The sequence below is a fragment of the Bison bison genome, unplaced genomic scaffold (genome assembly GCF_000754665.1).
Source record: "Bison bison bison isolate TAMUID 2011002044 unplaced genomic scaffold, Bison_UMD1.0 scf7180017864492, whole genome shotgun sequence".
Taxonomy (NCBI): Eukaryota; Metazoa; Chordata; class Mammalia; order Artiodactyla; family Bovidae; genus Bison; species Bison bison.
In genome coordinates, this window is record NW_011495051.1 from 2981602 (window position 1) to 2994843 (window position 13242).

General features: G+C 54.5%; 1 protein-coding gene across 1 annotated transcript; it reads right to left on the reverse strand.

The window, feature by feature from the left end:
* Positions 1-307: 307 nt before the first annotated feature.
* Positions 308-13232, reverse strand: DAPK3 (death-associated protein kinase 3). Its single transcript, XM_010828130.1, has 8 exons — positions 12323-13232; positions 6151-6511; positions 5757-5886; positions 5455-5503; positions 4789-4815; positions 3543-3695; positions 2780-2825; positions 308-2318 (listed from the first exon to the last, which is right to left on the reverse strand). The coding sequence occupies exons 1-8, from the start codon at positions 12382-12384 to the stop codon at positions 1782-1784; spliced, it is 1365 nt and encodes a 454-aa protein (XP_010826432.1). The 5' UTR covers positions 12385-13232; the 3' UTR covers positions 308-1781.
* Positions 13233-13242: the final 10 nt, after the last annotated feature.

The window sequence follows — 13242 nt, forward strand, 5'->3', positions numbered from 1 at the left end:
GCAGGAGTGGCAAAGACACCTCCTCCAGGCACACCCAGAGCAGGCAGAGGGCCCACGTGACCTGACAGCGTCTCAGGAGCAGAGGGACAGAAAACCCCTCCAAGCCAACTCCAGTCGCCTGGATGCCTCCAGCTCTTCAGAGATGTCCCCAGCTGAGCCCCAAGATAGGGGCAGCCTCCAAGACCCCCCTGGGCCATGAGGGCCCACAGCGACAGAGGAAAGAAGACACAAGAGGCCACAGAGGCTGTGGTGCCAGCTAACTGCCAGGCAGGCCACCCCCATCCCAGCCAAGCAGAGAAGAGCAGGAGCCAGGGAAGTGTATTTTATTTCCTTAAGGCTGGCAGCAGGCACATGCTCAGAGCTGTGTGTGTCACACAATGGTGCTTGTGAGGGGCATAGAGTGGGCCCGCCCTGCCCCTTTTTGCCAGCCCCACAGACAGGCTCCAGTGCCCTCCTCAGCCCCGCAGGGTGTTGTAGCCTGAGCCCTGCCGGGGCCACCGCTAGAGTGCCACCCACCTGCCCACCCATTCCTCCCCGCATATGGCCTTGGCTGGCCTCTGTTACGACGACTCCTCTCGGACTAAGGGCGGGGGGCTGCATAAGGGCCCCTGGATTAACACAATGGCAGCAGGGAACGCCGCTGGAGCTCAGCATGGCCACAGCTGGGACCCAGGTTTTGCTGAAGCCTGGGTCTTAGGGCACATTCTCTGGACCACGCTGCAGGGCAGCACCTAGTGGCACAAAGCAGCACTGCCACAGAGACCACTTAGGGCGCCTTCTCCAGCAGCTGCACGGAGCGCAGCAAGTGGGCAGGCTGTAAGGGACCCTGGGGCTCTCCAGGTAGGGGACGCTGGTAACAAGGGCCCCTAGCAGTTACTCCAGGGCGTCCACTAGAGAGATGCTGGTCCAAGGGTAGCACTGGAGAAGGGAGTACGATGGGATCGGGCTGGGGATGAGGCGGGGTTGGGACCCTGCTGAAGGCTCTAAGCATTTTCAGGGAGCTGGAAAGGAGAGGTTCCAAGGCTCTTCATCCCCTTCCCCACGGGAGGCCTGCCTTGGCAAAAACAGATTCAGCCTTGCAGATACTTCCTTTACCGCACCCGGGCCCTGTGCCCTGCCACCTTCACCCCCCGCAATATAACGCCCAGACTGACACCTCCTCGAGGGCTAGGGGCACTGAGAGGGGCTGGAGGATCTGGATCAGAGGCCCTTCCACCACTGACCCTGCACTGAAAGGGGCTGGAGGATCTGGATCAGAGGCCCTTCCACCACTGACTCTGGAGGAGCAGTTTCTCTTCTCCAGAGTGGAGGAGCCAGGGTGTCGAGCAGAGGCTCCCCCTCAGTTCTGAGCCCCAGGACATTCACAGACAGCCCCCATGCCCCTGCACCAAGAGTCCACACACTTGGCCCAAATGGAGAGCCTGAAGCTACTGGCCAGGCTCTGAACGTCAAGGCTGCCAGCCCAACCCTGGGCAGGTGTGAGGCGTGTGTGTCCATTGTGGCCAGTTCTGTCGTGGATGTGCCGCCCCCTCGCACAGGTCCTGAGGTGATGCTGCCCTGGATGCTCCCGGAATGGAGCCGCAGGAGGGAGGGAGGGGCTGGGCTAGGGGCACTAGGGCGGTGCAGAGAAGGCCTCTGGGGCAGAGCCGGGCCAAGCCCTCCCTGGGCCGTGGATTCCTGGGCCCCACGGACCGCATCCGGCCTCCAGCTCCTGGGCACTGTGGGGCCACATCAGGGCGATGGGGCCTGCCACGGCCGAGGATGCCGCACCCTGGGCGGCCCTAGCGGAGGCTGCACTCCCCCTCTTGCAGCTTCTCCTGCTCCATGGCGCGTACCAGATCCTGCACAAACCGCATCTCGGAGGCCACCTGCTTGGCCAGCGCCTCGTAGCGGTTCTCCAGGCGGCTAAAGCGGCGCTTGAGCCCACTGGCCCCGAGCAGGGCCCCCTTGGCCTCCTCCTGTGCCTGCCGCTGCAGCGCCTCTGTCTTGTGCAGCTCCTGGCGCAGCCGCCGCAGGTCCTGGCCTAGGCTCTCGTTCTCCTCACGGTACCAGGCCTCCTTCTCCTCGTAGATGGCCGTCAGCGCCTCAAGGTCCTCATGGAACAGGCGTCGGCTGTGCTCCAGCCCGCGCAGGCCCTCCTCGGCCGCCGCCACCTCCTCCAGCACTTTGGAGAAGCGCTCGAAGTTGATGTAGGTATTGTTGGGGGGCATGCTTGAGTGCGACTTGATGGTGTACTCCTTGAGGCGTGCCGTCTTCAGGCGCCGCCGCTCTGGCTTCCGGCCGCTGTCCTCCCGCCGCACATTCCTCCGCCGGATGGCCTGCATGGGGAGAGGAGGGGAGGAAAGGGCGCCTTGGACTAGGGCCGCAGGGCGGTCCCCGGGCCCTCCGCCCACGTTATATTGGCCCACGGCCCTGCCCATCTAAGTACACGTGGTCCTGGCGCTTTCCCGCTCTGATGGTTGAGCTGAGACTTGATGGCAGACCACATGGTCACACCAGAGACCAGAGAGCCAGAAGTATTCACTGACCCTTGACTGAGGCTGCCAAGCCTGACCTCGGCCTGGAGGTGATCCCTTTATGAGAAGTTCTGGGGAGGGCACCCTGCTGTGTGCAGAGGGGCCGTGGACTCCAGCCAACAGTTCAATGAGACAACTCCGACACAACACTGACATACACCCTGTGCCCACAGCATCTAGGCCGACTCCTGTGGGGACCCTCGCCCATGCTGAGGGCTGGTCCCAACTACCATGCCCATGTGGGGGCAGCCCCACCACCTCACCTTGATCCAGGAGTGCTCCAGGCTCTGGGCGATGGTCATTCTCCTCCTGGAAGAGCCCCCAGAACTGGTTAGTTGCATGAGTGCCGCCTTCACCGTCCTCCCCACACAGAGCAGGAAGGGGTGGTCCACGCTCTTCCGGCTGCAGCTCTGGTTCTCAGAGCTGACCTATGGCTGACTCAGGGCACCTCCCCTGGGTCACCACCCTGAAACCTGGTCCCTGAAGTCACTGTGCAGCCCAGCAGCAAGTTTCTGAAACAACCATGCCAGTACAGGCACAATTAAGGTCTCTCACTCTGCCTGGCTGGCCACAAGGAGCCCATCAAGGGGCTTGGGGATGACATGGACTCCAGGGTTTCCATGTTGTCTGCTAACAGCATTGACACCTAATGTTGGGGTCTCATAACTCAGACACCCAAAGGAGGAGCCTGGGGAGGACTAGCCCATGGGAGCACCTCTGGGTGAATGAAAGCTCTGTGTTGCCAGCATATTTAGCTTTTTCTAGGGAAAAAACCAAACAGTAATTTAGAATTTTATATGAAACCTCCTATCCTAAACACTGGCAACAAATGAAAAGCTTTGTAAGAAGCAGCTTTTTAAGAGGGCCAGCCTAAGCCTCCCTGTGCTATCTCCGCCCAGAACAGGAGCCACGGCCAACTCCCAGGTACGGGAGTGGCATCTCAGATGGACACGTTACTTGTCCTCGGCCACAGCGCCCATTCTGGGGGACTTGCCTGGCCCACCCTGCCTGGCCCAGTGCTCCTACTTGGGGTCTTTGACAAGCAGACGGCGGATGAAGTCCTTCGCCAGCTCGCTGGTGTTGCTGAAGTACTCCTCGTCAAAGTCGTAATTCACAGCCGAGATGTTGGTCAGGGTCTCCTGCTTGGTTTCACCCAGGAACGGGGACGCGCCACTCAGCCTAGGAGACAGACACCAGGCTCAGGGGGGCCAGACAGGTGTGCGGTCACTCCACGACCAGGCTGCTGCCCAGGCCACCACCCAGCTCCACTGTGCCCATGGAGGGGGCAGATGGGGAGGGAGGCAGATGCCAGGCCCCCAGTCACCCTGCATAAATACGCCCAGCCGCCAACCAGAGGCAGGGAAAATCCACTGCCCAGCCAGTAAGGGGTGCTGAAATGAGTCAGCAAAATCTCTGCAAAACCTCAAAGTATCCCCATAGACTTAGTCTTAGAGGCTTGGTCTCAAAGTCCCTTCCCTGAAGCCCTTAGTAGTTAGAGGCAAAATGGTTAACTGGGGCTGGGGGGGCAGTGCTGGGGGTTCCTGGCCGACACCGCAGACATCAGGTGTCTTTCCAGTGTGCTGTGCTGAGGCCACACCACCACGCTGCATGGATCTGGGTGTGTGATGCTATGACTTTTTAGATGAGAGATATGTATAGCTGGTTTTCACTCCCAACTGCAGGCACACAAAACCCTAAAACTTCCTAAAACCCAAGGCAGGAGCATCTACTGCTATAAAATTTGGTCTTTGTTCATTTCCTAAAACAACTCCAGAGAATAGAGATAAAAGAAGTGTCTTTTCTTGCTCATGACAAGCCCCTTCCAGCCACACCTGAATTGGTACCAATGAGGTGTCTGTGGAAAGGCCCTAAGGAGAGGGGTGCCAGTTGAGGAGAGCAGTGGGGTCACAGGGATGGAACTTTCGTTCTGCCTCCAACCTCCAGGAAGGGGAGGGGTCGGAGGCTGAGTCCATCTCCAAAGGCCTGTGATTGAATCCACCACACTGAGGAGTTGACAGCCCAAGGACTAGGGGACAACAGTCCCAGACCAGAGCCTCGCGTGGTTACTTCACATGGTGAGGCCCTGCCTTTGGAACTCTCCTGAACATACTCTATCCTGCACACACTCACGCAGTTGTCCATCCATCCAGAGGCCGTGAGCACTGCAACAGGTCAGCTCACTGAGGGTCCTGCATTCCACTTGTGACCCCTGCACAGAAGCCTCCCGACCCTCCTCATGACCCAGCAAAGCCCCGGGAGGGCAGGTACTCACAGGATGTAGGTGATAACGCCAATGCTCCTGGAGAACACACAGAAGAGATGGGGTCAGCTCAGCTGCAGGCTTAGCACCCCAACCCCCAGAGTCCAAGACTGTCCAGCCAGGTGGGGGGCAGGCCTGTTAGCCCCAGGGACCCTCTCCCTCCAGGGTCTAAAGAGCCCCCACCAAGTCCCACCTTCTGCTCCAAGGGTGTCAGGACTGAACACTGAGGCACCTCTGGCCATGGCTGCCTGTCCAGATTCAAAGTGGCCGGGGTGCGGGCAGGGTAGACAGAGCACAAAGGCACCACAGGCCACGCAGATGTGGAGCCTCTTGAGGCCTCTGTGGCTGAGTGCAGACCTGGCAAACTCTTTCTATTAATGTAAAGGGTGAGACAGTGGGTGTTTCAGGCTCGGGCTACAAACAGTCTCTGTCACATACTCATCTGTTTTTGACAACCCTTCGAAGACCTGAGAACTCTTCCTAGATCACAGGCCTGGATAGGTCAGCAACCCCTGTCCTAAGGCAATAGACTGTGTTGCCCCTGTCCCATGGCTCCAAGACCAGGAGGAGGGGCTGCATCCCAGCCCGTGGCTGTGACTCGGCAGCTCCCGGGCACAAAAGGAGGGTCCCCTGAGGAAAAGCAACAAGGGCAGCCCTGGGCCCACCACCCTCACTCACCACATGTCTGCCTCCAGACCCAGGGGCTCATAGTTGACAATTTCAGGAGCTGCAGAGACAGGGAGACAGGGTCAGGTGCCGGATGTGCCCAAGGGGGCACCCTGGACATGGCCCAGGGGAGTAGCAGAGCCCACAGACATGGCTGGCTCTTGGCAGGGAAAGCCAAGGTGGTGATTGCCCCAGGCCTTGAGTCCTCAGTGCCCAGCACTAGGGCACGATGGGAAACCTGAGGCCTGGGGGGCCTGCCTCCCCCTAAGCCAGCTGGAAATGCTCCAGTGCCCCCAGGCCCACCCGTTCCTCACCCACGAACTCCGGGGTCCCAAAGATGTTCTTGAACTCGTTCCCTGCCTCGATCTTGTGGGCGATGCCAAAGTCAATGAGCTTGATCCGTGGGTTGGGCACATTCTTGTCCAGGAGCATGATGTTTTCTGGCTGGTTTGGGGAGAAAGGCAGGGGGATGGACAGGGGCCTCTGAGGCTGCTGGCCCCATGTCTCAGGGAACAGTACTGGCCTGGCCCAGTGTGTGGGGTACGTATGGGCTGACTCCCCTCCACAGGTCCAGCCCAGAGCCATCCATCTCCTCAATGCCCCCAGCAAGGACACCATGGGAGAAGGGAGGTGGACCCTCTCAGCCCTGTCCTCACCCACGCTGGCCAGGCTCCTCCCCAACTCTGTGTTGTGGGCCCAGTGGACTACCTTGAGGTCGAAGTGGGCAATGCGCTTGGAGTGCAGATAGTGGACACCATCCAGGATCTGCTTGAGGAACTGGGTGGCTTCGTCCTCGGTCAGTGACTCCTTCTCGGCCAGGAAGTCGAAGAGCTCACCACCTGAGACCAGCTCGAGGATAAGCACCACGTCCGTCCTGTTCTCAAAGATGTCATGCAGTGTGATGATGTTGGGGTGCCGGATCTCCCGCAGGATGTTCACCTCCCGCTCGATCTCCTCTCGGCTCACTCCCCGGCGGCTGGACGAGAGGCGGCGCTTCTTGATGAACTTGGCTGCATACTCCTTCCCAGTACCCTTCTGCCGGCACTTCCGCACAATTGCAAACTGTCCGCTGCAGGGACAGAGGGGAGGGGAGGAGGAAGCAGGTGCTGAGAGAGACGCGGGACTCTGGGGACCTGGGCCACTTCCCAGGACAGTGCGTTCCAACCACCTCAAGAATGCACCCCTGGCAGCGGTGCTCCACGTGAGTGCAAACTGGCACTGAACACAGTGGCTGCCCAGAGTGTCTGCAGCAGTGAAAGAACCAACATGGTTCCATGTTTACCAAAATGAAGCTGGACCCTATCACGGCAAGTCAGGTGGAATTTTTTGCAGTCTTGAAAGCTGATTCTTTAGGCACTGAGAGGACAGACCCCCATGAAGACCTGCTCAGTGAAGACAGCAGCAGAGGAACACAAGGAATGAGGTTATTTTGGGTACAACAGAAAGATACAGGATTTCCCTGATGGTCCAATGGTTGAGAATCCGCCTGTCAATACAGGGGTCACAGGTTCAATTACTGGTACAGGAAGATCCCACATGCCATGGGGCAACTAAGCCCAAGTGCCACAACTACTGAGCCCAGGCGGCCTAGAGCCAGTGCTCTATAACAAAAGAAGCCACTGCAATGAGAAGCCTATGCACCACAATTAGAGAGTAGCCCCAACTCACCACAACTAAAGAAACCCTGAACAGCAACAAAGACCCAGCTCAGACAAAAACCAGTTAATCAAAAAAAAGAAAGGTACATGTTTTACCACATATAAGGTATGTTGCCATGTAAGAGGTTGCCACAGGTAAGAGGTCTGAAGGACACATGCCTGGCTGTGAGCAGCAGATATCTCTGAAGAGCAGGACTGAGGGCAGTGAAGAGGGGTTTTTTCTTTTTATTAATATTTGCTATGATTCTATATGATTCAACTTTTCAGAGCACATTTTATCACAGTTTAAAATCCAAGAAAATATAAAAAGCCACTGAGTTCAAAAGAGCTTCAGAGTGAAAGAAGCACACAAGTTTCCACAAGACAGGAGGGAGGATGTGGAGAAACTAGAACCCTGGTGCACGGCTAGTGGGAAAGCCAGACGGGGAAGCTGTGGCGAAAACTGTCTGGAGGTTCCTTAAAACCTTAAAAATGGAGTTACCTTCAGACCTAGGAATTCCACTCTACAAAAACTTGTACACAAATGTTCAGAGCACCATCATTCACAGCAGTCATAAGGTAGAGACAAATGGCGATCAGGGGATACAGCATGCACAAAATGTGGTCCCTCCACACACGGGAGCATTACTCAGTCCTGAAAAGGGGTGAAGCCCTGACACTTGCTACAATGTGGATGGACCCCGAGAATATGATGCCCAGTGAGACAAACAGATGCAGAAGGACACTCAGTGTATAATCCACTGATGGGAAACACCTAGAACAGGCCAGAGAGTGGGTTTCTGGTTGTCAGGGGCTGAGGAGGTGATGAGGGTGACTGACTAGGGGGGTGGAGCTCCTTTTGGGATGATGAAAATGTTCTGAGATTATTTAATAGTGATGGCTGTAAAACTGTGAATATATGGAAGATCATTAAGTTGTACAGTTTAATAAACAGTATGGTGTGCCAATTATATCTCAAGACAGCTGTTATTTGAAGAGAAAGAGAGAAACTATTTACTGTCCTTCAGGGAGCTGTCCAATGTCCAAATTCTTTTGCTGTCTAGGAACTTAGCTACATTAACTTGCTTTCACTCAGGAATTGAGTGAAAAAGGCCAGAGGATAATTATTTTAAGCTTTACAGGCCATATGGTCTCTGTCACAATTTGTATGTGTTTTTACAACCCTTTAAAAAAGTAAAAAATCATTCTACGTTCGTGAGTGGACCATACTGCACTAGGCGAGGGCTGGATGTGGCCCACTGGCTATGGGTCATGCGAAAGTAGAGACTAAGTCTAAGACAGAAGGCACACAAGAGACCTCAACCAGGTCCCACCAGGGGTCAAGAGAAAGGGGACAAGGTGACTATGTGACAACTCAGAGAAATGGGACCCAGTGTGTAGAGGAAGGAGTGGCATAGATGGGCCCTGGGGACAGGGGGATCTCTTCAGTTGGTGATAGCACAGACAGGACAGGCAGAACAAGAGACAGATGAGTGAGGGTGTCTTTGCCCAGCCAGTGGGGTCTTCAGAAAAGCCAAGGGACCCAGTAAGCGGACCTTACTAGGACACTGTGTACCAGCTGCAGCTGGCAAGCATCTAAAGCCGCTGTGCGCGTGAGCATCAAGGCACAAAGGCGCCACAGCGGCTGCTGCAGACATGCTCTATGCCCACTCGGGCAGGCAAGGTCAACATAGGCAGGTGGGAAGTGCAAATGATCTCCAATCAAGGTGAGCTAAATAATGGTCCACGTCTGAATCCCCGGGACCTATGGGCGTGTCACCTCACTGGACAGAGGGGCTCTGAAGACAGAATTAAGGCCCCTGAGATGGGGACGACCCTGGACTCCCCAGTGGTCCCAGTGTCATCACAGGGTCCTCATAAGAGGGAGGCAGGAGGGTCAGAGGCAGAGAGCGACGGAAGATGTGTGCTGTTGCCTGTGAGGATGGAGGGAGGGGCCACAAGCCAGGGATGCGGTGCCTCTAGAAGCTGGAAGAGGCAGGAGCCTCCGGAGGGACCAACCTAGCAGATTCGTTTTAGACTCCAGACTCCCAGACCTTGACGTAAAACATGGATATTCTTCTCAGCCACTAAATTGTGGTAATTTGTTACAGCAGCAACAGGAAACTCATACACTAGTCTAAAAGCCAAGAGCACAGTCAGATGAGAAATGTCGTGTCCCTGATCAGGCCTCCCCCCAGTCCCTTAAATCCACCACAATGGTCCCCTGGGTACGTTGTGCTCCTGCCCCTGTCAACATCTTAGCTAACACTCCTCACTCCTGAAATGTCTTTCCTTCTCCTCTCTGCCTACATCAACCAAGCAAATTCTTCCAGGTCCACCTCCCACCTCACAATGACACTCCGACAGTAATGTCATTGAATGCCGAGTGTTTGCTGCCTATTGGGAACGCTCTAGGCCTGAATGTGTGGCCTAATTCTCAAATACAAGGATTTCTTCCCCTCTAGTTTTATTCCAAGATGAATCAAAAAACTAACAAAGAGTTCATGGCAGGGGGGAGGTGAAACTTTCCTGGTCGTCTAGTGGCTAAGACTCTACACTCCCAATGCAGGAAGCCCTGGTCTAAGAACTAGATCCCACATGCTACAATGAGGATCAAGGATCCCATGTGCTGCAACTGTAAATAAGACCTGGCAGAGCCAAATAAATATTTTCTTTAAAACACACAAAAAAAGAGTTCATGGGAAGGGAAACCAAGACACTATTAGTGCTAAATTGTGTCCCCCAAAATCCTAACCCCTAGGACCCCTAAATCTGACTACTGTGATTTAGGGCCTTTGAAGAGGTAATTTAGTAAAAATGAGGTCACTGGTGCACAGCTGTGTCTGACTCGATGCGACCCCATGGACTGTAGCCCACCAGGCTCCTCTTGTCCATGAGATTTTCCAGGCAATACTGGAGTGGGTTGCCATTTCCTCCTCCAGGGAATCTTCCCAACCCACGGATCAAACCTGCATCTCCAGCATTGGCAGGCGCATTCTTTACCACAGAGCCACCAGGGAGCCCGAGGTCACTGGGGTGGATCTTAACCCAACAGGGTTAAGTGTCCTTGTAAGAGGAGGAGGTCAGGACACAGACACACGCAGAGGGAGACCACATGAAGCCGCGGGGAGAAGGGGGCATCGCACACCAATGAGAAAGCCTCAGACGAGCCAAGCCTGCAGCACCTTGATCCTTGACATCTAGCCTCCAGCAGCCTGAGGTGACGAATGCAGACACACTCCGTGACACAGAAACCAGGCTGGCGTCCACACTGACCAACCGCAGACTAATTTATCTCCCAAGACTGCCCAGGTGACTTGACTTGGGAGAACCCTCCATACACATCCACACAAAAATACTCACTCCCATTTTATTCAGCCCATGACTCCCAGGACAAGAAAACTCGGCTGGGCTTAACTCAAAGCAGAAGCCAGACGCCCACTTCTGGCTCCAGCACACCTGCGCTTTGCAATCAGCAGGGCTTAGTCTCAAGGCCTGAGTCCTGCCTGGCCACCTTCAGTCTACATGGCCTTGGGCAAGCTGATTTCCTGTTCTGAGCCTCAGTTTCTTCATCCACAAAATGGGGATGATAATGGTCCTGCCTGGTAGAGCCTTTCACAGACGAATGGGAGTGTAACAAAAAACAGCCCAGGAGTCAGATGGCCAAACAATATCTACAAGTTCTACAGTTGCAGCACAGTATGCACAGTGTTCCATGGCATTAATCCTTCACCTGTGTGTCTCTAAGAATGTTCTGGATCATTACATAGGGCAATGCTGTCCATAATGACAGCCACTGGCCACACGGAAGCTGTCCAACCCATTCAAACTGAGGTGTGCTGTGAGCATACAAGACACACCAGAATTCAAAGGCTTCACATCAAAAACACGTAGTAAACTATTTCATTGAAAAATTTTATAGGAACTTCCCTGGTGGTCCGGTGGCCAAGACTCCACGCTCACAATCCAGGGGGCGTGGGTTCCATCTCTACTCAGGGAACTAGATCTTGCATGCCACAACTAAAAAAATCCCGAGTGCTACAACTAAGACCTGGAGCAGCCAAATAAATAAATATTTTTTAAATAATAATAATAATTTTTATAATGAATGACAACCAAAATGGTAACAGTTTGACCTAACAGGTTAAATAAAACACATTATAATAAAATTATTAAAGTTGACAACTACTAGAGAATTTCAATAAAATTCCTACATGGCTTGCTTTATACAAGTTGCCATGCTCTTTTTAATGGCTGCATAATATTCTGTTGACAAAGCAGTGATGCTGTGATGGTCACCGAAAAGGCCCCATCTTCTACTCACATAAAGTCCTTACAGTGATTCTCCCCATCCCTAGATCTTAGGTCTACGTATATGCTATACCCACAGAATTAACTCCTAGGAGTGAAATTAGTGGGTTAAAGGGAACATACATGATAGTTTTACTGACTATTGGCCTGCTACTCTCAGCAGAAGGCCCTAACATTTTCAATAATAGAGTCTGAGATTTCCGTGGGGGTGAGGGAGATGGCCTGCATTTCCTGCCACTCTACCAGAGGAAATTCCTAAAGGAGGGACTTCAGAATCCCAAATGAGCCCCAGAGGCTCTCTCAGCAAAAGCCTGATGAATGGCTCAGTTATTTACATTCCCTTCTGGTGACATCATGGGGCCGGCCAAGGCAGCTCCGGGAAGGCCAGCCAGCAACAAACTCACCAAATAAGGGTTGAGGCTCAGCAGAAAAAAGGATGGTAGCTGGCAGGTCTGAGGCGGGAGAGCTCCCAGGGGACGCTCCCAGGCCCGGCCTGGCAGGAAATCAGCTGCCCGGCTGGATTGGGAAACTTCTGCTCTTTCCCACAAGAATGCTAACAATGGGCCAGGGTGTGGGCCCGGACAGGAGGCCCGGGAGGCTCCACTGCCTCCCACAAGAGAGGTTTAAAGACACAGACAGACCTTTACCAACATCTACTGCTCTCATGCTATAGGCCAGGCACTGTCTTAGGTGCTGTTTGGACTCCATCATGTTTATTCCCAAAGGAAGTGCACAGGGGATGTCGGAACAAGAATTCCAGGCCCAGACTGGCTCCCTCCAAAGCCCAAACTCATCCCACAGTACATGATACTGACTCATCCCTGCTTGGGGAGAGCGGGAGAAAGGACAAGAGGAGAGGATATACCCCAGAAGACCCCACAGTAGGTTGGGTCTCCCCCCTCCTCGGGGCCCCATCAGAGGGAACTGCTCACCTTCCCAGCTCCTCTCCCATCTCATAGTGGTCTTCCACATCCTCCTGCCTGAATGTTGACATGGTGGCCGGTCTGCCTTCCAGCGTCTTCCACCCCAGTACAAACCTGGTCAGTGGTCCGGGAACAGTACCTCACGGAGTCCTCTCGCTGTGACCCTGGAGGAGACAGAGAAACAGAAAAGGACTGAGATGCCAGTCATTACTTCTGGGTCAAAGGCTCGATCAGCATCCCCCAAATAGGTTTCAGATCCACCATGCTGAAATTCCACCTTCCCTGTAGAAGGCACTTGCATTTGGTGGGCGAGGCGCTTTCATGTGTCATCTCATTTCCATACCACACTGCCCCAGGGGTCAGTGTTAGCCCGGCTTGTGCCACTTACACCTCCGTAACTCCCAGGAGCCATAGATCTGTGGTTCTGCACACAACACCCCAGTCTTTTTCTGCCTCTTCCTTCTAGGCTTCTCCCAATCTCATCCATAGCCCCCAAATTCCTATAAGTTCTCCCACACTCTTCACACCCCCAAACCCTGGGACACCCTGATTCTCTGCCAGATTTACGACACACTCCCATCTCCCTGTCCCTCAGCAAGCTTAACCCCTCCTCTTCCTTACCCACTGCCCCCACATGCCCTCCCCTTCTCGGCTGGTCACTAAGATCCTCTGCGGCGCTGGGCTTACCCCATCTCTTGCCCCCGCCTTCCTGAATTTACCAGGAACTGGACAACGGCTTCTAAGCTCCTCCAAGGCCCTAACCCATTCATGCTCCCTCTGACCTCCGCCGTGCTAGCAAAGTTAACTTCCTCCTCCCCCTTCCTCGAAGACATCTCTTTCAAGTTTCAAAGGCCCCCGCCCCAAGCTCCACACCCACAACAGAACCCCGCAAAGGGCGACATCTGAGTCTCCTCCATGATCCTTCTCTT

Bases quoted from the DNA above. Each gene is read 5' to 3' on its own strand.
- DAPK3 (XM_010828130.1), bottom strand. From the start codon at position 12,384: ATGTCAACATTCAGGCAGGAGGATGTGGAAGACCACTATGAGATGGGA. The intron at 5,887-6,150 runs GTAGTCCACTGG...TCCCCAAACCAG, and splicing joins TTGCCCACTTCGACCTCAAG to CCAGAAAACATCATGCTCCT. The intron at 2,826-3,542 runs GTAGGAGCACTG...GGGCTCTTCCAG, and splicing joins CTGCTTGTCAAAGACCCCAA to GAGGAGAATGACCATCGCCC.